This window comes from Sceloporus undulatus, chromosome 3 (genome assembly GCF_019175285.1).
Source record: "Sceloporus undulatus isolate JIND9_A2432 ecotype Alabama chromosome 3, SceUnd_v1.1, whole genome shotgun sequence".
NCBI classification, from domain to species: Eukaryota; Metazoa; Chordata; class Lepidosauria; order Squamata; family Phrynosomatidae; genus Sceloporus; species Sceloporus undulatus.
The window spans coordinates 126,670,902-126,696,799 of NC_056524.1; the positions used below are offsets into that span (position 1 = coordinate 126,670,902).

The 25,898-nt window shown below is 39.2% G+C and overlaps 1 protein-coding gene across 1 annotated transcript in view; it reads right to left on the reverse strand.

The window, feature by feature from the left end:
* Positions 1-25,898, reverse strand: part of LMO7 (LIM domain 7) — a 185,861-nt gene that overhangs the window by 48,749 nt on the left and 111,214 nt on the right. Inside the window, 9 exon segments of the mRNA XM_042460780.1 lie at positions 3,729-3,846; positions 7,061-7,090; positions 9,237-9,956; positions 10,653-10,832; positions 11,154-11,450; positions 13,444-13,696; positions 17,154-17,352; positions 18,584-18,697; positions 20,641-20,671. Coding sequence (XP_042316714.1) covers positions 3,729-3,846; positions 7,061-7,090; positions 9,237-9,956; positions 10,653-10,832; positions 11,154-11,450; positions 13,444-13,696; positions 17,154-17,352; positions 18,584-18,697; positions 20,641-20,671 — 1,942 coding nt within the window.

Consider the following 25,898-nt stretch of genomic DNA (forward strand, 5'->3'; position numbering starts at 1 on the left):
AGATGAAAGACAGAGCCCTAAGGACAGCATTTGGTTGAAAGCCTGGAAAAGTTACTCTATTAGAAATACTACTCCCAAAATTCCCCTGTTCATGCCAGTGGTGTTTCTAAGGTTGGTGTCACCAGGTGCAGTCAGTCATGGTGGGGGGCAGGACTTCCAGTACAAGACTTCCAGCACAAGCAGGAGCACATGCTATCAGCCGGAATTCCCCCATGTGCTCCCTGGGAAGGGCTAGGGAAGAGCCCCAAGGGACCCAGGAGGCAGGAAATGCCCCGCGCCTCCCATGAAAAGGCCAGGGAGGAGCCCCCGGGACCTGAGAAGCATGGGAAATGCCCTGCACCTCTCCTGGAAAGGCCAGGGAGGAGCCCCTGGGACCCAGAAAGGGCCAGGGACTGGCTGGGTGTCACCCCTCTATTCTGGGATGTCACTCAGTGTGGTATGCACCCCTCGCACACAACTCATATCTCCTACTCAGACTATTCTTTTCCTTTACAAATGCCTCCACATGCCATGGCTAACCAGGCTGTAAAAGACCAAAAGAACTCAAGGAGTACACTGGGGAAAGGATTTGTAAGAAGGAATCAATGAAACAAAAATGTCATTATCTCTGTTTTTCTACCAATGCTTCCCTGCAGACCTCTCCACTTTGACTTTATGGCCACCTTGTGAATGAGAGACCTCCAAGTAACCTACAATTAACAGCCTTTCTCAGGCCTTGCAAACTCATCTGCTATTTTATGTTTTATACTACATCACTGTATATAACAGAACTTGAACATCCATGGATTTTGGTATCCACAAGGGGTTCTGGAACCAGGAGATACTTAGGGCCCACTGCAGTAGTTCTCCTTGTTCCTGCTACTGAATAGTACCCTGTCACTGAATAGTTGCATTCGTACAGTTATTCTGACTGTGTTTCTGTCACCTTTTACTTTTTCATTCTTGCCTGTCCTTAACTGCATGAAGAGTTTCATCTGTCTTCCACTGAGGCTTCACTTTCTTTTTGGCTACAGATAGTGTGTTTTTACATTCCTCCTTGACAATGTCCCTGGCTTCAGTCCAGAGTTCTTCTGTCTCCTGGTGAATTAGATTTAATACAGGCATCTCTTGCTCATTTGACAGTTAGGGAACAGAGCATTGCCAAAAAGTGGAAATGGTTTAAATACAGCACAATTGTGCCACTGGTCCTCACTGTTCCATTCTTACCTGAGACTGTTGGGAAAGCAGGGAGGGAGGGAAACTGTCAGAGCCCAAGTTTTAAATTCTGATTCAAATAATTTAGTAGAGGACTGAAGAGAGACAAGAGGGACAGATTACTACTTTGCCACCTAACGCAAAGTCAGAAAAGGGAAATAATGAAGCAAGGACTTGCGGGATTCTACTGTATTATTTCCATTCAGATGGTAAGATACTGCATTTAGGACTAGACAATATATTTGATTTTCTGTACAGGACTTGTTTTAATTTGATTTCCAATTTTCTGTTTGAGACTTGTTTTAATTTTATAAACAACAACCATGTAAAGTTTATTTGCTCATTTGGACTGGGACCACAACCATATAGGGTGGGATTTAACTTTTCCTTTTGAATTCATTTACCTGTACCACCACCAATTATTATTATCATTATTATTATTAAGCTTTATTTATAAAGTGCTGTAAATTTACACAGTGCCGTACTCATACAATCAATTAAAATAGATAAAATAAACCTGCCTATGGCGTACATTCTACAAAAATAATTAAATATAATATAATTAGTGCATGTTAACATTCAATAAAATAAGACAGACAACATATTAAAATAACATTAGATAACAATCATGTAATGTCTGGGAATGCTTCCCTGAACAGTATTGTCTTTAACTCAGTTTTGAACCTGGTTAAAGAGGTGATGAACTGTGCTCGTGGGGGTAGGACAAGGGTCTAATGGAATGAAACACAAATGAAGAGAAATGGTAGCTAGGGGGGAAAGATAGAACTTGAAACTGGCAGGAATTAGACCGTAAGATGCCAACTCCCTCCTCCTCTACCCTCAGAGCAGCTTGTGTGGGTGAAAGAAAGTCCACCAAAAAAAAAGGGAAGCAGAGGTAGAATATTGTGGTCCGGAAGCTAGGTTTCAGTAAGAGTGAGGAGATTAAATGATTTAGAGAGAAAAAGGTCATGAACTGCTGCTGCTTTAGGGGCTGCAGAGCAACGATTCCAGTGAGAACAGAGGAATGGAAACTGAGAGAGAGGAAGAGGCCAGATGGGGATCAAGTTGGGAGAGATACATGGGGTCCTGAAAAGGAATGGATTCACAACCCAATGATCAGCAACAAAAAAATGTGACAATAACAAAAAGAGAAAAATAATGGCCAACAGCATCCAGTAACATTGCCTGTCATCGCAAGAAAACCAAGAACCTGATGGATAAAATCGTCAAATGAGAAACGAACTCACAGGAAGTTACACTGATTAATTCCAGTTTTCAGTGGGGGAGCTAACCTCTGAGTAACTCCAAAAGCTACAAAGCTGCAGTCAATAAATTCCTGAAATCAATTACAGATTAATTAGGATTGAGGCCCAGATGACAGGGGCTTTCAAGCCTCCAGAGCTCCTCCTCCACTGCCGGTGTGTCTGGGGGGGGGGGGAGTTTTCAAGCCTATTGCTCTTTACTTTCCCAAGGTGCAATTTTCTGTAATAGCCATGATATGGAGGCAACTAAATGGGGGGGGGGGGGGGAGTGGGGAGCAAAAAAACATGGATTGGGAGGAACAGCTAACCTCTATACTCATAAACACTGATTAGAATCACACTTTTCCTTCTTTTTGTCAACAATCTAGTCCAGTCAAAGACTTTAGAATAGAAGTTAGTTAATTAATATCTCAGCTTTCTCCCAAAATAGGATTCAACACTACTTACAACCATTTAAAGTAAAGTACAATTTTAAAATGTTAATGCAAAACTTTAAAAAAATCAAACCACATTTCAGTTTAAGAAACACATGTTAAAAAGAGTTTTAAAACAAATTTAAAATATAATAAAATGAAGATACGACACATGCCATTAAAATCTCCATTTGCTGCAACAATTTAAGAGCCAAAGACCTGCCTAAATAAAAAGGTCTTTGTTTGCTAATGGAAGGACAGTAGTAAGGAGGCCACCTAACCTCCTGTAGAAGGGAGTTTCACAAATGTTTATGGACTTCTCTATCTTTTGTTTTGCTATGATGTGTGGGAGGCAGTAGCTCAGAGGTTCAGACACTGACTCTGTTGACTGCAAGATCGAAAGTTCGAGACTCAAGTGCCACACAGTTAGCCCTGGTTAGTACTTGGATTCATGACCACCAAGAAATTTCAGGTTTGTTGTTGTCGTATGTCTTCAAATCATTTCTGACTTAAGGTGATCCTAAAGTAAGCCTAGCAGAGATTTTCTTGTCAGAATTTTTTTCAAAGAGGGTTTGCCCTTGCCTTCCTGAGATTGGAAGAGTGTGACTTCCCCAAGGTCACTTAGTGGGTTTCCATAGTCAAACAGAGATTCAAACCCTGGTCTCTCATGCAGGCTCTCAATACCAGGTGCTGTAGACTACATTTCAGAGAAAGGCAACACCAAAACACCTTTGCATATTACTTGTCTATGAAAAACATATGAAATACATGGGATTGCCATTAGTCAACATGTGACCTGAAACACCCACACACACCATTTGTAGCTAGCCAAGAAGAGGCAAGCCTCCAGTCTACTTACATCTTGCCACTGTTCATCTTGTTCTTGTAGCTGAGTCCTTATTCTCTGCAGCTCTTCATAACGTAGTTGGCGGATAGTCTGCAGCTCATCTGCGCTGACATCATTCAAGGACTTACTCCTGAGGGTAGACATATTGTTATATGAAAGATACAAATTTTCTTTAATGGAAAGAACAACTCTTTGGAAAGGGAGCTGAACTAACTAGTAAGGAATAATAGAGCAACATTAAAGATGGGAGTTGGGACACTGTCAGTGCTCTGGTGTTTATACTCAAATGCCATCCATAACCTCAAAGGATTATAGACAGAATATATTTATTTTCACAAGAAGACTATTAAAGTGTCTCTGACACGATTTGGAAGTCTCATTCCCAAATCTGAGGTCAAGAAATTGTGACCATGGAAGAAAGCAAAGGTCAGTTTCCTGTAACACACTTCCTTGAGAGTTGAAAGGTTCTCTCTGCAACTAGAGATTAATAGTGCTGCCTAGGTATAAACCTGGCTCTATTTTAAGCAAGAAGTGGATTTCAGTTTGGAAGGCTTTCAAATTAAAGAAATATGCATACCACATTTTGAAAGTACTAGAGTGATGCAAAACAGTTGAGACTGAATTTTATAATTATCTGTAAATTTCCAAAGTGAATTATTGGTAATTTCCAGTTATTCAAAAAAAAACTTTCCCACAAGATTTCTATCTCAATCCTTTTTTCTACAGAATACCTAAGCAGATGAGGCCAGACCTTAAAACCTAATAACAATTAATGAGGACAAAGGCTAAAAAGTTGATGACTGCATTCATATTCATGCTTACTGGAAAGAAAGTCTGATTAAACTGAGTGGGATTTACTACTCTGTAAACATACTTAGTACCATATTGTGTATGATAGAACAGATGCTCTCCCCCAGTTATTTTCATGCAGGTGCTATGGCTATCATGCAATTGCTATGGCTAATGTGGAGAGAGAGAAACTTAAGGAGGTTTAACACATTTATTGTGTGTGTGTGTGTCTGTGTGTGAGTATTGAATAAGTTTTTTTTAAACTTTTTTTGTTTTTGTTTTTTAAAAAAGAAACCAACTGAGCAATGTATGACATATAATAAAATCCTTCTTTGGGAAGTCAATTAATAACTTGGATACATTAACCTTAATCTTTACCATTATCTTTAACCAACTTTAAGAAATAATCTACAATAAGCTTCAATAGTACTCTTGCTTATTTTGGCAGCATATAACCAGTTATTATGGAGTTATCTGAATACTTATCACAAATCTGGTCCATTTCCAAAATGTATTAGCCAAAAAAAAAAAAAAAAGCCACAAGACACATTAGACAAGATTGGGGGAAAGTTATAAAATGTCCATGCATTTTCTAGTCTAGAGTACAGCATTCCACACCCTAGTGACAATTCCGTGCATACAATAAGATAGCATTATCTAAAGTAAATGTCAAAGCCCTCCATCAACCAGCATTTCAATAGTAACCATGCTCCATATTTTCCACTATTTTAGATTCAGAGAATCTGCTCACATATTGTTTCACAGGTGAACTGTGTACATCTTTTATGCAGCAGCTGCAAAGTGTTATTGCCAGGAATCTAACTCCAAATCCTTCCCTGTGAGACTTGGTAAAACTTCCCATGTCTTGACACCACAACAGTAAATGTTTCCCTCTTATTGCTGTTGCCATCAGCCAGTGATAGCCATGGAAACTCACAATAGTATGTGATTCTACCACTTTGTGTAATATAACAGAAAGTAAGGGAGTGAATTAAGATGTGCAGCTGCTGTTTTTGTCATCAACCACACTGTCAGCTTCCCTATATATAAAACAAGCAAAACCCAAATACTGGAAATATTTGAAGCATTTAGAAGTAGTTAAGACCTACACAGGATCTTGCAGCTGAAAACACAGAACACATGACACTGATATGTCAGTGTAACACCTTATGAAAATTTGGTGATACAGAATCAGATACAGCCTATACTCAGGTATGTATTGTTTATTTAGCACAGCTGTTAGTATCCCTGGTAAAAAGTTACCTGCTTGTGTCTCAAGCTACTTGTGGGCAGCCTGACTTCTCAAGCAGAATTCAACTGCAGGTCTCTTTCACAATACAGTAATAACACCTAAGGGCGGAAAAATGAAATGCACAGATATAGGATGGGGGACACCTGGCTGAATTAGACAACATGTCAAAGGGATCTAGGAGTCCAAGTAGACCATAAGTTGAACATGAGTCAACAGTGTGATGCAGCAGCTAAAAGGCCAATGCAATTTTAGGCTGCACCAATAAAAGTATAGTGTCTAGATCAAGGGAAGTAATAGTGCCACTGTATTCTGCTCTGGTCAGGCCCCACCTGGAATACTGTGTCCAGTTCTGGGCACCACAATTCAAAAAGGACATTGAGAAACTGGAGCATGTCCAAAGGAGGGAGACCAAAATGGTGAAAGGTCTGGAAACCATGTCCTCTGAGGAACGACTTAGGGAGCTGGGGATGTTTAGCCTGGAGAAGAGAAGATGATAACCCTGTTTAAATATTTGAAGGGATGTCATATTGAGAAGGAAGCAAGCTTGTTTTCTGCTGCTCCAGAAAACAGGACCCAGAGCAATGGACAAGGAACTTTCCTCCTCAACATGAGGAGGAACTTTCTGACAGTAAGGGCTGTTTGAGTGGAACACACTCCCTTGGAGTGTAGTGGAGTCTCTCTCCTTGGACGTCTTTAAACAGAGGCTGGATGGCCATCTGTTGGGTATGCTTTGATTGAAACTTCCTGCATGGCAGGGAGTTGGACTGGATGGCCCTTGTGGTCTCTTCCAACTCTACGATTCTATGATTCTATTATTCTACCTTTATAATACCTTAACTGCCATAGCTGCATCCTAGGGAAACCTGGGATTTGCACATGATGCACTCTGGAAGAGAATTCTAAATACCTTGTGAAACTATAGATCCTTGGATTCCATGGGATAGCACTACAGTAGTTAAAATGGTATCAAACTGCTATAATTGTGTAGTGTGAAAGAGATCATACTCTTTAACATCAAGTCTATGTGAATTGTGCTACACATAAGGCTTCTGCACTGGAATTTCAACAGCTGCCCACTTTATTCCTTTCAACATATGTGTAACTTTTTTGCTATTTGGAGCATCTGTTAAACAAACTGCTGGAGCTGCTGTGCAAAACCATCAAGCACTGTCGCATAAAGCAGCATGCACATGTCACCTCAAGCACACGTCTTCAGCCAGCTTGAATGCATAAGACTAAACGGTTAATCAACTGTGTGTTTTAGGGCACTTACATTCTGCCATGCTTTTATCATTAAACTTACCCATGATCATCAGAAATCTTTTGAAACAGCCTGAGAAAAGTCAGAAAACCAGAACAAGTTCATATTACCCATTTTATTTTCACCATAGGCAACAGATAACTACAACATTAAGGAAAACACAGTGACGAAGACCATGATTTTTTTTAAAGAAAGAATGTAAGATGTTCCTATGACTATCTCAAAATTCAGATTGAGGAGAATCATATTAATTCTGATATGGAAAACTCAGCATATCTAGCAACTTACTCCTACTTATTTCTGCAGGTGTTGGTATGGACCCACAGTACATGCACAGTCATGAACCTTCCTTAAATGAAGCTTGAAAATGCAAATACAAAGGGCTTCTGTATACTTATTTCCCCCCATTTCATCATATCAGCAAATATACAAAAGACACATCAGAAGCTTAACATATTAGAACAGCCTCAGTAATTAACTCCAAATTTATATTTAGTAGTTGTTTCTGCAACAATGATTACAAAACTATTTTAAAACAGATACAGTATAAAATGTTGGGTGAATGATTGAGTTCACACCTTTGAGTGTCATTCAATGGGCACAGGGCACTCACAGCTGCGAAGCCAAATGAGAAGAGATTAGTTGGCAGCAAAGAATTCCTCATGTGAGAGAGGAGAAATTAAGGCACTGGATGCCTCAAGTGTTTAATTCAAATTATTCCTTAAATTTATTGACTGTGTTAAACTTAAGTACCTGATTAGCTTGCAGTTACTTGTTTTCCAATGAAACATGCACAACCAGCACATTAGAAGTACTGACTTTGCAAAACATACATTTACTTTTAAGGACTAACAATAATACAAGCAGAATGAAATGAATGAATGTATTTCAAGATTAGAATAATTTTACCATGCGAACATACGAAATTTCATTAAGATTGACCAAGGATTGTCTCTTCATGAAGACAGGTGCTGTCAACAATCGACACCTTAACACCTACTAGTGTTCAAGCAACTTCTCAAAAGGTAGTAAACACTTCCCATATTATTATTATTATTATTAACCTTTATTTATGAAGCGCTGTAAATTTACACAGCACTGTACATGCAATCCTTTTAGTTAGACAGTTCCCTGCCCTCAGGCTTTCAGTGCCTGGATTGGGACAGTGTTACCCATTAATATTTCAGTGGGGTGGTTAATATAAATCTATCTGTACCCACAATATTCTGGAGAGATGGGGCTAAAAAAATAAGAAGTAGTGGAAATTGTACCACTTGTTTCACTCCAATAATATGTTACTTCAACTATGTTCTTCTGCATTGGCATTTGGAAACAGTAGAGAGGATAAAATATTGAAAAGGGTAGGGGTTAAAGAAATGGTGGGGAGGACAGGGGAGACAAATAAAGTATTAAGTTGTTGTGGTGGCCAAAATTATAGAAATTACCCCCACCACAGATTTCAGGGACTCCACATTTTCTTCCACACCGCAACCCATTATGTATTCTGGAGGGACTGAAGAGGCTACCATGGGAAGAGACAAGGGTGGAGAGGTCTACTCCAACAAACTTTTTGCACATGGCTAAATTTGGCTCTAACCCACAGACTGTGGTAGGAAAAAATATGATTGAGGGTAATTTATGCATTTGCCCCACCCTCAGCCAAAGGTATCTCTCAATGCTACATATAATTGCTCTATACTTCCAACTGTGTTCTATGTTGGGCAATAGTCTGGAATTCTGGGAGCTGAAGTCCAAAACCCCTTAAAGAGTAGAGTTTGGGGACCACTGCTCTTATTATCTTTTGAATGGTTCAGAAAGGTGGGAATAGATGTTTTATTTCTACTTAGCTACTAGTCCTCCTTAAATAGGTGTACTTTCAAGAATATCCACACATAAATGGGGAGAAGTGCCAAGTATCTTGTCTTTGTTATTAGAAGAAAGGTTTGTTTTTTTGTTCTTTACTGAAAGCAATTTGTATAATCTTGGAGGTTAATCCAGTGTTCAAATATTTCTATAACTTCAGGAGTATGATGTTTGTACTGTCGATGAGCTAGATAAGCAACACAAGAACTGATGGGATGATACACAAAACACAAGCAAGCTGTGAAGTTTCGCACCAAGACATGCATGGTTGAAAACAAGATGCCACCTCTTCATTACAAAACTTATTGCAGAACATCTGAACACAAGCACAATCCATGCATGGCCATGAGCTGACCTTTCAACCATTTGTCGTTTCTTGTGTCTGACTTTGCTGGCCTCTCTGATTGCTTCCCATTTCTCCATATCTTCTTTGTTGCACTCTCCTGGAGCAAAGCTAATTGTCTGCATATTAATTCCTACATTTAACAGCTCAATCTTGCGGACGAGCATATCATCTTTCTTTTGTCGAGAGGAAGGAGATAAGATCTTCCCACCACTTCCTCTCTCATCTGTCACGGTGGTCTTTTCAAGCAAACAAAGAAATTTGGCCTGAATTTCTGGTGGAAGACTCCATGGATCCGGAAAAAGAGCAGGTTGATATCTATCTGGGGCACCCGACAAGGGCACTTCTTTCTTGTGTGGTTGAGTTTTGCGGACTGTAAGATCATCTTTTTCTAAGTCTGGAATTGCAGTTTCACCATCTCTGGGCTGGAGAACTATTTCCCCTTCCAAGTGAGGGCCTTGGTTATAGGACTTTCTAAAATACTCAAAATCTTGAACCATGACTGGATTCATATGGGAAGCACCAGTCTTGCGAACAAACAAATCATCGTTCTCCAAATCTGGATAAAAGTCTCCATTTTCATTGTTCCTTTGATCAGACCCAGGCCTAAAATAATTATTTTTTCTGCTTGTTACAAGCCTAGGCCCTGAAGCAGGATCAATTTTGGTTCTAGTTTCAGAAGACAAGTAGTCATCAGAATATTTTTGCAGAGCACGAAGAAATAAAAACTGACTGGGATATAAAAACACACAAAAATAATTAGAATTGCATTAACAAGTAGATAACAACACCTAGTTCTCACTAAGATGATAAACCTGGGAGCATAAGTAGAGTGTCTGCAAGTGAGACTTCCATGAATGGCTTCTTCATACACAAGAATTCTGTCCATTTTGGAAATTAGCATATGAAGGAGACAACTAGACTAGAACCTTTTTATCTGATTCTTCTATTTTGAAGGGTTCTTATATTTACAAAGAAATATGCTGTAGAGCATATAATCTAGTAAGCTGCCCACTACACAGATGTGAAGTACAGATCAAAATAAGGTTTGCCAGCTCATTGAGAATTAGGCTTGAAATGTAGGCCAGATATATGGCATAAATTCTGCAACTGGAATGCGCACACACTGCAACACTGAAATGTGGCTGGTTTGTACTCCAACATCTTTCAAAAGAAAACATCCATACTTCAGAGCAGAAACAAAGCATGCCAGCAATTGTAGAAGACATGACAGCAGGGACTAGCACAGACACAAAAATCCAGTTTACTTTAGTAGGGTGAATTCAGTATGAAGCCAACACATAATGGACAACATTTTTTAAAAAAAAAATTAGGGACAAGTTCCCATGCTAACTTTTCATTTCCACTTTTAGCAAACTGCAACTGCCTCACATACAGGACAGCATAGCTCATGCAAAATCCAGCAACCTTGGCAGATCAGATGAATAATTAATTTTCTCTTCTCCAACTTGCAGTAATGATTTTGCAGCATATTCAGCTGCTTGTTTAATGAAGTCTGAGTCTTCTCTGCAACTGTTATCCAAGTTATTGGTGATGCAACTGTTTTGCTGGATTCTTGCAATATCCTCTTCAGAATCTGTGCTTTTACTACACAGTAGTACACAAGTAGAAAAGAGGGGGAAAACACACAAGAATTTGTGAGCTCTGGCACAAAAAATATGTGCACTATTCTTTTCAAAACACAGTTTCAATAATTGTTACATGAAGAGGAAGCATGTCAAAACTGACTAGAACAGCTATTTAAGATTCAATTTCCACAAGCAGCAGCACTGAAGATTTTACTTAGAGCTTCTATTAAATGGCACATTGATTTCACTGATGCACTGAATGGTACTGTATTTCAGCCATTAAAATGTGTGCTTTAAAAGTTTTGGTTGCATGGGAAAAGGAGCATGCTAGATGACAAACCTGAATCCTTGTATCTCCTTATACCACTGTTTGGAAAAAGATATCCTCTTTGCTTTTTTCCAGTGCAATTCTTCCCCTGGAACCCAAGACTTAGGAAGAAACTTATGGGAAGAGTCTTTTACGTTTGACACTGCAGCATTTATTTTGCGAACATAAAGGTCATCTGTTTCAATGTCTGGAGTGCCTATTGTCCTTTCTTCTTCTTCCTCCTCCTCCTCAAAATAGTTGGAGAAGTCTGAAAGAATACTGGCTGTTGACTTGCATTCCATCTCTCGCTCCAAAGCTCTTGTCTGGTGACTGTACAAAATATCCAGTCAAGTTATACTTTCAAACACAATTTGTTGTTAATAACACAAGACAAAATTTTGTGCAAACATGCCTCAATTTAAGAAAGACTAAAATGAGTTTCCAGTATAAAAGTACTATAACAGAGTAACTAGGTTGTTATTATTTAACACTTACAATACATTCCTTTGACCAAAACAAAATTATAGGAAAGAGATAACAAAAGCCAAAACTGTCTATCTTGGGGGCAGATTTTATTTTCAGAAATAAACTTTCACTAATGTATTTTTCAGCACAGTTGCCCCCTCCCACCAACTCTGGTCCACCTCGGTGCTTTTGAGTATCAGATTTACAAGTATCACTCTGGTGGCATGAAGAATTTCAAGTATAAAAAATAAAATTGACTGGTCTCCTTTCCACCAAAACATATAGTACCAAGATATCCATATTCACACTCAGTCGTTTCCTCATTATAATTCCAAATTCAAGCTACTTTCACATTGATAGATCATCTGTGGGGATCTGCAATGGTACATTCTGTTCTGCTATTCTGACTGAAATCTAAAAGTATATTTCCCTTATCTGTTAGGATAAGCAACAAAATGAAATTAATGCACCTTTTGATCAGCTCCAGTACAATATGTAGCCATTTTAAAAAGAGACTCCAGGAAAAAAGGAAGGTTTTACACAATGTCTGGGGCACAAGAACACGTGCTAGGGGAAGAGAACAAGGCTACAATAATTCAAAGTTTGAATGTAGCAAAACTTTATTTATACCCAATTTAAAAACTGCATTATTTATGTATGTGGCAACCTTTGTTGGTCACTTATGGTGATGCTAAGATGAACCTATCATGGGATTTTCTTGGCAAGATTTGTTCAGAGTGGGTTTCCCTTTGCCTTCCTCTGAGTATGTGTGACTTGCCCAAGGTCACCTAGTGGTTTTCGTGGCTGAGTGAGGATTCAAACCTTGGTTTCCAGAGTCCTAGCCCAACACTTAAACTACTATACCACACTTGCAGACTACTGCCTCACATTCTTTTGTTGACAGGCAATGGCTGGGATAGTATAGTAAGCTTAATTTAAGAATATTTTACTAGCACTTCTTTCCTCCTGCAGCCTCCCCCAAGAATCTCTGGAGGATTTGGGGAGAGGATCCAGCTTTAATCTAAGTGTGGTTGAGCAAAGAGAGAAGAGAGAGTTGCCCACAACTAATTTAACCAAATTGTGGTCAATTCTACCCCCTCAGCAGACCATTACACATCATACCCTTGTTCCAGAAGCCCCACTCCAGCCCTCTGGAAGAGCTTTACAATAAGGAGGGGCAGGAAAATCTTCTTCTGTAAATCTTTAGTCTACTTAATTTAAAAACCTTATCTTAGAATCGAAGCCAATGAACAAAAGGTTTACTCTTAATTATCCACCTGAAGAGCCAAAAGCAACACAGTATTACAAGTTACATAAGAGAGCAAAGGGTGAGTTATGTTTCAATAATGATTCATCATTTTAGTGAGCTTTAAACAGAAACTTACAGGATACCTCCTTTAAAAAAAAGAAAAATCCCTCTATCTCAGACTAAAACTTAAATCTTTATTTCATGGTATAACTATGGTTAAGAAACAGAAAATTTACGATCTTAAAAGCATACTGCAGATGCATGAGCTCCTACTGCTAGACAAAATCCCATTTTATAATCCATGGTATGTTTTAACTATGGCCTAGTATTGCATCTCCATTGGTGTTAACCAAGATTTCCCTCATTAATGAAGTTTTGAAACCCAGGGTGTGATGTCTAAGAGGAAATCTGATTAGCATTAGTGAAAATCCACCATGGTGAAACAAACCATATAAGGAAATGGGAAGAGAAACTGCAAAAGAAGGCAGAGACGGTATCTATGTCCCCATCACACTTCTGATCTCCAAAGGCAATGTTATGTTTGCATCAAACATTTCTGTGGTATCAACCCTTGGCCCAATGGGAGCATTTAAAGTACCAAACAAATACCTTGAAAATGTTCCATCTGGCTCAGTAAACATAGGACTTGCCCAGCTTCTTCTGTTATCCTCATTCTTCTCTGTCCTTCTTTTCCTCAAGGGTGCTGGCATATATGTTGGGGGTTTGGCTTTGCTGGGTAAGAAACGATTGAACTCTGCAGCAGGCTTGGGTTCAATTAAGGCAACTCTGCGGTATGACATGTCATCTTTATGGGGGTCATGCATTCTTGCGTGTGTTTCAGAATCTATGTCACTTTCACAATCTTAAAAAACAAAACAAAAGAAATCCTCTAAGTTGAAAATTCAGCAATGGTAGCTTATCAAATTACAAGCTAACACTGGCCTATGTGTTCTGAGATTGTTGCTGCAAATGTGCAGGACAAAATTTATTTTCAGGAGCTTTCCATGACACTGTGTGAAAATCCGCCTTGCTAAACTTCAAGTTTAAATAATCACACTACATTCAATGCATTATTTTCTCATTCACATCTTATGTGCAAAATGAGCATTAATCTTCAGTGTTATAGTTAATGACCATTCTTAGTAAAACGTGCATGGCCAACATCAAATAAAATTCTATTTCTGAACTGAAATATATTTGTTCAGTTGATTTTTCAGTGCCAGAATAGACTGCCAACTGCATGACAAAAATTGCAGCAACTGACGGGAAAGAGATAAAGGTACATATAAAGGTATGTATAAAGCCTTTGATAATATTAGCAATCTTGAATTCAATTGTGAATGAAAACTGCAACTTAATTACAGAAATCTCAATAAGTAAGGTCAAGATGTAATGTTTTTTTCTCTGTACAGGTAATACATTTTTAAAACAGAATAATTTTTTTTAATGAATTGATGGAGGATTTGCATGATCTCATCCCCTTCCCCACCACCACTCCCTTCTCCTTCTGTGTCATGTCTTTTTAGATTGTAAGCCTGAGGACAGGGAACTGTCCAATTAAAAAGACTGTATGTACAGCGCTGTGTAAATTTACAGCACTTTATAAATAAGGGTTAATAATAATAATAATAATAATAATAATAATAATAATAATAATACATGGCTCTATGGATACTGTGAACTGCTAAAAAGACAAATAAATGGGTCCTAGAGCAAACCAAGTCTGAATGCTCCTTAGAAGCCAAGATGACTAAACTGAGGCTGCCTTTTTTGGCCATATCATGAGAAGACATAACTCACTATAAAAGACAATAATGCTTGGTAAGGTAGAAGGCAGTGGGAAAAAAGGAGAACCTCATTACAGGTGAAAAGACTCAATGAAGGAAGTCATGGTCCTGAGTCTGCAAGATCTAGGTAGGGAGGTTGACAATAGTGTGACTTGGTCACCATAAGTCGAAATCGACTTGACAGCAGTTAACAATAACAACAGAGAAGTGCTAAAGGTCCCCCCTCCTGTACTCTGTTACATGACCTAAATCAAATGTTACACTAACATGGCAGGAGCAGCATGACAGAACTTTCTTTCCCTCCTTCTTGTAGCTCTCAGTGCCACTTGAAAATAGCCTCTCGTTAGGTTCCCAGTCCTGTGGAGGAGATTTGCGAGGTTCATGGAGGAGTGCAGTGGGGAAAGGAGATTGCCTCTTATCAAAGCAGTTTCATTGGTGTATGTTCCCTACTCATACTTAGACCTATATCTATATCTGCACAATCCCTAAATAAGATCATGAAAAACAACCACAAGCTCTGAAGTAAATTTCAAAAGTTAATCCAGAAGCTCCTGCATGAGACATGGGCAAATGTTGGATCTTCACCTCAGTAAAATGACTTCAGCCAGCTCTGATAAGATAAGAAGTGTTTCTATTACATAAGCATGCAGGGGTGGGAAGCACAAATATGTCAAACACATTCAAAGTCCTAAAATCAGATTTCAAGGGGATTTTTACATAGATTTCAAGTAGACATTATGAGTTTCAGTGATCTGTGCCAGGGTTGTTGTTATTTAAATTTACAAGGTAATAAATATGTGCCTGAGTTTTATGACTTTACGCTGCAAACTCACATGAAGGAATGCTACTCAGCTGTTTATTTTTGTAATGTTTCCTGCACATTCCAGCACAAGCTCTCATTTCTAGTCTGACATGGCACAGTTCAGATACCAGTTTTCTATCTTGGTGCATTTCACCTTACATGCTAAATTACCTGCAAGCTATTTGGATACAAACTAAAAGGAAACACCCATTTCTCCCATATGTCTGCTTTACAAAGGGTACCAGCACACAATGTGGCTTTTTGGTATTGTGTAGTTTCCCATTCCAGAAATCTCAGTTGGTTTGCCTACTATTTTCTTTTTCAGGGACTGGTGTTTAAGGGACAGCTTTCCATCTAACACTTATCACATATTTTCATACACATCCTTGCTGTGGGAGCAAGGGCAGGAACATTTTTTGTGCAAGGAAGTTTCACCCATACTCAGCCTAAGCATACTTTTCTCACAGAGGCTGCCTCTATTTACACTACTGTCAGAAATCTATAGTCAGAGATCCTGCTCCAGCCTACAATACCACTGTTTCCAAAGTTTATTTCCCAGATATCTTGATCAGCCATGGGATACAGTCGCTTCTGTCTTAGATCCCATGTGAATCTTTTCCCTTTTTCTTTAGCTTCTCTCTCAAGCACTTGCTGTTGCCCTCCTTCCAGCCTCTGAAACTTCCCTGCATTTTCTTTTTTTAAAACCATCAATTCTTTGTTCAACCATGTTTTGGCTGATTCATTTTAGACCTCTTTTCATGAAGCATTTCAAATGCTAGCCTCAACTGCTTTCCCGCTAATAATCACGCCAGCTGGATATTTCTGGACGTTGTAGCTGAAAAAGCAGTATTTCTAATTTCTGGTCTTTGTCCTCCTCTCCTGTCAGGAGCATCTCTTTTTCTCAGTCAAAGAGACCTACCTCCTCCTCCACAAAGCAGGAAAGTTTCCATACTTTTATTGTTTTAGTGTTCCTGCATTCCACTGCATATCTCAGTCAATTTCAGACTAATTTTAAAAGTCATTATTAAGGCACAGATTACTGCTTGTAGTATCAGAAATCTAAAAGTCTCTTTTGAATGGTTTCCCACACATACATTATAAATCTAACCTGCATCACGAATTGCTGGGCAGAAGAGGCTGAGATGAAGGCTCATGATTAAACTAGAGTTAGAACTTGGAGCTCATAACTTTCAAACTCGTTGTTTACAGTTTTAACCACTATGTTCTGCAGAGCAAGAAGCATACAGAGAACAGCTGAGAAATGTTTCTGTTGCCTCACTAGCTATTTTCACTTGGTTGCTCATCAGCTAGCAAATACTTGTTCAGGAAACTATGTTTTGTTATCAGACATTTCAATAGAAAACTCCCAGAGGGTGGTTGTTTTGTTTTTTGGAAACTGGGAAGAGAAGATAGGGTAAGTTAACAAAGGGAGCCAGCAAGATATAATTGTTTGAGTGCTGGACTAAGACAGTGGGAAACCAGGGTCTGAATCCCTGCTTAGGCATGGAAGCCCGTTGGGTGACCTTAGATGAGGCACACTCTCTCACCCTTATAATAAGACCATAGCAAACCTCCTCTCTATAAATCTGGTCAAGAAAAAACTATGAGAAGGTCACCATACATTGGAGTCACCTTAAGGCACACACGCTAGAAAGCAGCAAGAATTCATACAGTTCTTGTCTGATCAGTTCTCTCAAACAAGTAAGCTAATGAGACTTATATGATTATACCTTCACTGCCACCTTTCAAAGTTATGTCTGATGAGAAACTTGCTGATGACCTTGAGCCAAAAGAATCCAAGCTGTCAAATGAATCGTCTCTCTTATGGCTGCTAGATGAAGGAAGTGTGTCGCTACGTTCCAGATACCAAATATCACCGTATCCGCTATCCCTTCCACTTCGCTTGGGACTATAGGATTCTCCAAGAGCCTGTAAGGGCAAAGATTTTATTTTAAGCACATGTTCAAAAAGGTCATTTTGTCTTTTAATGCTAGTTTTGCAATATAAGATACAAACATTAATTGTATTTTTCTTTTCAAAAATGTATGTAAGTGGTTTGGATCAGAAATGAACATAAACATACTTTCTGCTTTATAAACTGAATACACATTTGAAAAAACATGAACTGTTCTGGAGAAAATTTTGTGGTAAGTAAGCCTGTAAGTAATTGCTAGCAATGAGCCAATTGCTAGGGATGAACAACCTGACTCAAGTTTTCCAACTACTTATGTTCTTGCCTCCTTGTTCTTGTCCCCAACTGCAGTTACTAATATCAAAACTGAGAGTCATGTGTAAAATAAATGGACGGTGTTACAAATAAACCTATTGACAATCCAGCTAGAGATTAGGGACAGAGGCATTAGTTGGCCCACCACTTTTCTTCCCTTTCCCTTTTCTGATAAAAACAAACAAACAAAAAAGACCCATGGGGCTGTGATGGTGAACCTATGGCATGTGTGCCATGGGTGGCATTCAATGCCAATTCACCCTGCACGGGCCAGAGAGAAGGAGGAACAGGCACACGTGTGCCAGTTTCTCCTCTTCCCTGCCTTTTCCTGGCCTCCAGCTGTCTCTTCAAGACAGCTGGAAGCGAGACAGCTGAAAGCCACAAAATAGCGCTGGGAAGGAACCACATGTGTGCACCCCTGGCTCCTCCTCCCAGCCATCAGCTGCCTTTCCTAGACAGATGGAGGCCTTGAAAAGGGCAAGGAGAGGAGGAACAGGCACATATCACCTTCACCTCCCAAGGGTGGGGAGAGGAGGAGGAGTAACTTGCGTGCACCAGTTGCTCCTTCACAGAGACCTTTCCCGGCCTCCAGCTGTCTCCAGAGGGACAGCTAGGGGCAGGTCAGTGGGGAAGAGAAACAACCATGTACCCACTCCTTCTCCCCTCGAAGGGCCCTTCCTGACTCCCAACTGCCTCTGGAGGGACAGCTGGGAGCAGGGAAAGGTCCATGGGGATAAGGAACGAGCATGCACCTCCAGAGGGCAGAAGTCACACCCCAGCACACAGCCCCACCCCCAGGGGCAGAGGTCCCCCCTCCTCGCCGGCACATGGACTGAAAAAGGTTTGCCATCACTGGAATAGGGTATTACACAGATATGAGAACAAATATATTCAGTCTTGCTAAAATTCCCTTTTCTTCCTTCAGTGTCTTACCTTTGTCAAGGCTTGTCCTAATAATTTCTCAAAGGCTTTTAAATTGAGGTGTGGTCCATTATAATATGGGTTACTGTGTGCTTTCCTCCCCAACCAATATAATGTAATCAAAACCTACGTTAAAAAAGAATTGAATAGAAAATATTAAAGAACCATGATTAAACTCAAGGGTGGAGAAGATTACAAATATTTACACTCCATTCTAACTTTTCTGCAACAAATGGTAGTATCATAATAGTTATTTTCTCACTTTCAAGGCAGACATTTCACCTTATTCCATTTTCATGACCCGCTTATCAGACACTTTCTTCAAAGTGATGGCCTAATCTACATGCACTCTACATGGGGCTACCCTTGTGTTTAGTTTGGAAACTTCAATTAGTATAGAACATGGCAGCCAGGCTGGTCTCAGGTAAAACTGGAAGAGACCAAATAACAGCGATCTTAAGATTACTTCACTTGCTGCCTATCACTTTCTGGGCACAGTACAAGGTGTTGCTCAGCATCTTTAAAGCCCTAAATGGCTTGGGTCCAACCTATCTTCAGGGCCGCCTCCTTCCGTATAATCCACCCTGCGCACTCAGGTCCTCTGGGAAGAATTTCTTGCAACCTATAAAACTAGATTGTCTGCAACAACCGCTCCCAGATTATGGAACGGCCTGCTGGATGAGATCCATCACATTACCACCTTAAACGGCTTCAAAAAAGCTTTCAGCAGGCCTTTCCTGAATAGACAAAAAAAGTCAAACTTGGTATACTCCTGACTTCTGCCACAGCCACTCTCAAAGTGTTTCTTAAACTACCGTATATACTCGACTATAAGTCGACCTCATGTATAAGCCAAGGGCAAGTTTTGGAGTCAAAATTATGGATTTTGATATGGCTCATGGATAAGTCGAGGATAAAACTTAGGGGCATGTAAGAAAGGATGTAAATGAAAAAGCAAAGGGAAATTATGCTAAAGAACCTGCAAAATTCTGGCAGGCATAACTGTCTGTGTTCACCATAAAGGCTGGATGGATGATATAGTAGACGGGGGTCAGTGCTCCCTGGACAGACTAAGCGCTCACCTTTTGCCACTCTACACAGAGAATGGGATCGTTCCTTTTTTAAAGAATAAGAGTTAAAATACAGTACTTACATAGTTATATACTTGTATACATGTACTTATGTACATTGACCTGTGGATAAGTCGACCCAGGTTTTGGGGGGGCCAATTGTTGACTAAAATTTCTTGACTTATCATGAGTATATATATACCGTAAGTTTTATGGGAAACTGAGATACAAGATTGTATGTTTTAACGTGTAAGCTGGCCCAGTTGTGTTACACCTATAGGCAGGATACAAATCATCATCAACATCATCTAGTACTTTATATCAATTTATGAACATTCAACCCATAGGTCCTTCTTCTATCTTCTGTCTCTATAGAAGACAGTATCTTCTATTGATCTTCTATCATTCTCACTCAGGGGAATAGTAGTGGAAAACATTAAATATTAGTGAACCTGCAAACATGAAGGCAGTCCTTTATAAAAGGTACTGCAAAGAAGGTGGAATTTCTTCTATGCCGAGTAGGTATGCTTGCTGCTCCCATATAGCCTCTAGATACTTTCCATTTCCACCTAACATCAAGAATGAATGGACTAAGGGGAAAATATAATTTGGTGGGGAGAAACAGAGGATGAAGAAAACATGCTTAACCTCCTCTCCATCCACAGAAATCATGCTAGGGAAAGGAATGCAGGGAAAGGGTTAAATAACAAGTTCTCAGGCCCAGGTCTTCGGCCACGTGACTAGTTTTGCCCTCAGCCACTGCCACTCCTTGCACAGCTTTATTAGTTTCCTGCCATGTGTAGGTCAGGTATGTGGCAAACATAATTGTTTCTCCACACACTGCAGTTTCTAGTTCATACTGTTTGGAAGACAGCTTGCAAAACAGAAATAAACTCAATAAGATAAAATCCCAAATCTATAGTATTGGGGTTTTTTTCAACAAAAATCTTTTTTACATATCAGTCAAATAATAGAAAGTGAGAAAGATCCTTGTCTTACATTTTTCACTCTTCTGTTGGTCTCTTCTTGCCTGCAAAACAAAACAAAACAAAAAAAGAAGTCAGACAAATACTGGTAATTTAGAGTTACAAATACTAACAGTAACTATACAGCAAAACTACGCAGTATATGAACATGCACTAACATAGGAAGAAAAGGTCAGAAATACCTTGCCTTTCCCCTCCAATGATGAGATCCGAGGTGGCATACAAATAATTAAAACCAGTGAAGGTTAAAAACACACAAATTATCACACCCCTCAAACGTTTTAGGTCATTCAGAGTCACCTGAAGGGGAGAGATCTCTACACAAGTAAGGTAACATGTTAATTGACCTTTCGAACTTTAACTTTCAGGTCTTCAAGAGGAATAGGAGGGATGAGACAGAGCACTCTATAAAAAACCAGCTACAAAATCAAGACAGCACATTTTAGCTATCAGAAAAGTAGCCGTAAAACTTTTGGAGCCAGATGTTCATGTGTCAGCAGCTCCTATCAGCATGAAACAATGGTCAGGGATTCTGCAGTTCAGCATCTGAGGACCTAAATTTGGGAACCACTGTTCTAGACAATTTCACCACAGAAATAAAAAGTGGACAATCTTCACTTAAAAGCAAACCATTAGCAAAAGCGTGTATATATCACATACACACAAGTTATAGCATCTGAGGTCTTTTTTGTTGGAAACATGCAATAATATTGATATTTTGTTATTTCAGTGAATGATTGGTTGGAAGAATAATACTTGTTATGGAGAATTTCATGCAATTAAGAACTTTTTGTCCAAGATTTTTATAACTTTATTGTAACTCTCATGCTTGTTTGACTGTAGTACAAGTAGAGTCACCTGACAAGATCTCAAATCATACTTTTTTCATTGTGAAGTATTATCTTATGCCACATACCATGTGCCTCCTCATGACCATATGAAATTAATCATCATGTGTTTGGAATGTGTGCATCTGAGAGTTGGGTAGAGTATTATTTCTCCCCACGAGAGATGCCATGGGGATCAGAAAACTGACCTCCCTTTGAACAGCAATTCCAATCTATGATGTTTGAAAGAATACAGTATCCTTATCTGTTTTGTGCCAGTGTGTTTAAAACCATCAGAGGCTGGGGTGAGGAAGGAGAAGGTTACTTGTTACAGAAAGGCTATTTCTGGCACCAAGCTCATGAAAGTTCATGGCTGGTAAATTAAAAAGTGGTTGTACCTATGTATCTAGAAATGCACCATGGAATTAGAAGTCTGAAGGAGAATTGTGGTACAGATGTCACTTGTTTCCATTAATTAATCAAATGAGGCAAACTATGTTGAGAGTTCCACAATCCCTTGAGTAGCCTTAAGTTCTTTTCAAGGCACACATACGCTGGAAAGCTATGCTTCATTTCTCTTATAAGTCCATTAAGAAACAGGTATGCATACATGAGCATGCATGCACATATGTGCACGCATGAACAGTACCATCTGGGAAAACAGTAGCCCTTCTTCAAATTAAGCAACATGCCTTTAGAAATCCCAAAGCTCTCCTTTATCCATATGCTAAAATAGTCAGGATTTATCTGCCCTTTGTTGGCTATGTTCTACTTGTCAGACTGCTCCCAGTTATTCCAGCAACCATTAAAAGTCCTCAAGGCTAATTTGAGGAAACCTTTAAAAAACAAAAACAAAAAAAAAAGACAACACACCTTATCAAAATTAAAAAGGTGTATGTTATTGTCACCTCTTAAAAGATGAAGAGATAAATGTTCCTTCTTGAATTTGCATGATTTCCCTCTTTTTAGAGGGTAACATGTCCGGCCCTTGTGGGTGCTAACACCGTTTGGGAGTTAAGGTACAAAAATAATAGTGTTGTGCTTCTTGCTATCTTAATAAAATAAAAAAGATACCAAATAATTTCTGTTACTGTCCCAAGCAGCAGAATTTTCACTTTCAGGACATGTATTAATAATTAGTGCATGTTTTTCATAGGTTTCTGCATATTTGCACAGTTCCTGATAACTGAGTTGTTCCAAGCAGCCTAAAAAGAAAGAAAGAAACTCCACCAAACTTCACACCCTCACATGATGTAATTTAAATCCTTAAATATGAAACCTTCAAGAACCAGCATTTTCTATAACAAAGTCCACTAGGCAAAACCAAGACACTAACATCTATAATGTTTAGTATCCCAACCAATATAAATCCTTTCTACCATACTTCATTTTGGACATGAGAATGTTTTGGTTTACTCTGAACCCAGGGGCTAGTCACTATATGCCATAGTTAATACAGATTTCATACTGATTTCTTTTATGGGTTAGAAATTCACTTGGTTATGATTCAGAGAGAGGGTGCAAAGGGCAGCAATTATATAATGTTTCCTCCTTTTAGTCTAGCAAATTCTGGATAGTCTCGTCATTCAATGGGATCTAAATAAATTATTGTGATCATTGTAGAAGAATGGGGATCTAGACACACAAATTTAAACTACTAAAGTAAAAGATACACACTGGCAGCCTACTACCCCTAACCTTTAAACTGGAAAGTAAATCTTCACTTGCTTTGTTCTCACATAAACAAAGACATTTCAGAAGGCCTCCCCTTGCTATTTTCCCCAGATTTTTTTAAATGAAAATTTTATTTATTTGCACAAATATTTGCAAAATTCATGAAGTCCAATAATAATAATAATCTTGCAGCAGCTGACTGCTTTTTGACAGAGTGCCTTGACATGTCAAAGACATCCTCTTTTGATCGAGAAAAAGAAAATCTGTAAATATTCTTTACATTCCTATATTAATTTCAGTCATGCTCACTTAAGTACCAGGGTGGGGATGAAAGAAAGAGTGCAGAACTATCTTTGAATGCCCCCATAGCTTGTACTATCTGTTCCTTTCTTTTAAAAGGACACAGGGTATTTCCTCTTGCTTTCGCAGGAAGCTGTTTGTTCTCAGAGACATTTATAAAAACTGAAGACAGCAATATTGTTGTTTTTTTTCCAAACATTCAGTTTTCTAGAAATTATAAACAAACTCCATCTATATTAATTTCTGCCTATTATGAACATAAGCCTTGATAATAAAAACCAACATGGTTCATGAATAGATAATAATAATTTGTATTTGTATTTCCCCACCTCTCCCTGCGGATCAAGGTGGGGTTACAGCCCAATAATAACATACAAATACAATCAATAAAATCCAATACAGTCCATCATCTCAGCGATAATAATACCAATTAAAACTAATTTATCATAGTACACGGGTTTTATAACAGTAGATAGATGATATCCCTTAGCATGATGCCTGAGGAAGCTGTAGCTGTAGCATCTCTACCATCTGCAGCGATTTTTAAAGATCCTTACGTTCTCCCTTACCAGGCTAGATATGCATAGAATAGGAGCTTGGGCTGCCCACTACTCTCATGATTTCCCTTTCATGAACAGTTATGTCCCTTTAGCCACCTTTCTGTTTCTATGCATCACTGTCCAAACAGCTTTTCAAGTTCATCTGCCCACACTATCCCCACCCCTGGACAGCTGCACATTCTTTTCTCCCACCAACTGCTGATCTCTGACAAAATGGCTGGGCAGCTGAGGGGATGGGGCTGCTAAGGCAGCTAACTGTTTTGGGTCCATACAGCTACAAGCCCCTTGGAGGTGATGTCAGGCCAGCAAAAATGAAGTACAAACACCGAATCTCACCACACGAGTACTTTTGTTCTATTTTCTTTAATGTAAAAAGAAATTTGACAACATGTCTCAAGCAGAGCCATAACAATACAGGAAAGGCATTGGGATTGGATGAATTCAAAGGATCAGTCTGCTTTAAAACCTTTTATCTTGGCTGCCTGCAATTAGAGCTCACGGCAGTGATGGGGGGGGGGGGAATTTCACATTATCATAGAGTTGAAAGAGATCCCAAGGGCCATCCAGTTCAACTCCCTGCCATGCAAGATACACAATCAGAGCACCCCCAACAAATGGCCTTCCAGCCTCTTGTTTAAAAACCTCCAAAGAAGAAAACTCCGCCACTCTCCAAGGCAGCATGTTCCATTGTCGAACAGCTCTTACCATCAGAAAGCTCTTTCTAATATTTAGGCAGAGGCTCTTTTCCTGTAGCTTGAATCCATTGCTCCATGTCCAGAAGCAGAAAACAAGCTTGCTCCACCTTAAATATGACATCGTTTCAAATATTTAAACACGGTATCATGTCAAAGAGAGCCAACATGGCATAGTGGTTTGAATGTTGGACTACAACTCTAGAAACCAGGGTTTGATTCCCCACTCAGCCATGAAGCCCCCCTCTGGAATGGATTGAAAACGGAAGAGAGGGGGAACGGAACGAATGAGGGACTGGAGTGTGCGGTAAAATCCGTCCCTCATTCGTTTCGCACTTGTTCCTGCTCCTTCCATTCCATTCTCAGAACGGACCCAGGACAACCTGTGTGATAAACTTCTCTGTCTGCAACACTGGTTAAGACAGGCACATTTGAGTCATGAAGTCTCCAATCAGCCAGTGATACAGTTACATCAACAGGAACATCAAAACCTTGAGACTTCAGTGAGGAAGAAAAGGACACAATACAGCCTTCCTTGGTATCCGTGGGGAATTGGTTCCAGGACTGAAATCAAGGATGCTCAAATTCCTTATATAAAATGTAGTATTTTCATATAACCTATGCACATATTTTAAATCACCTTTAGACTACTTATAATACCTAATTATAAGTAGCACATATGCCTATGCACATATTTTAAATCACTTTCAGACTACTTATAATACCTAATTAGACTACTTACTGTATAATACCAAATGTAAATGCTGTGTAATCAGTTGTTATACAATGCAATATAACTATTTACATAATTTACATTTGATTCGGTATTATAAATACAGTAACCTAGAGATTATTTAAAGTATACAGGAGGATGTGCTACTCTCTTGATAACTCTCATATGACGTCTATGACAATTACCATATGGTGCTTACATTGCCAACGCAGTGAGGTAATGAGGTGTGTGGTATTGTACATAAACAGTGAGACATCAGACTAACTTGAACATTCTGCAGGTCATCAGAAGGATCATCTACCTCTACAGAAAATGGTACAGAAGAACCAGGTTCTGATTGCAGATTCTGAAACTGGAGAAGGCTCAATAATACTAATATCAGGATCTGTGGAGGTTGAGGCTGAGGATCTTCAAGTACTGAAGGTCAAGGCTTCACAACTGCAAGTGCTTTAGTTAGAAACATTGTTATAGAAAGCTGTTTCTTT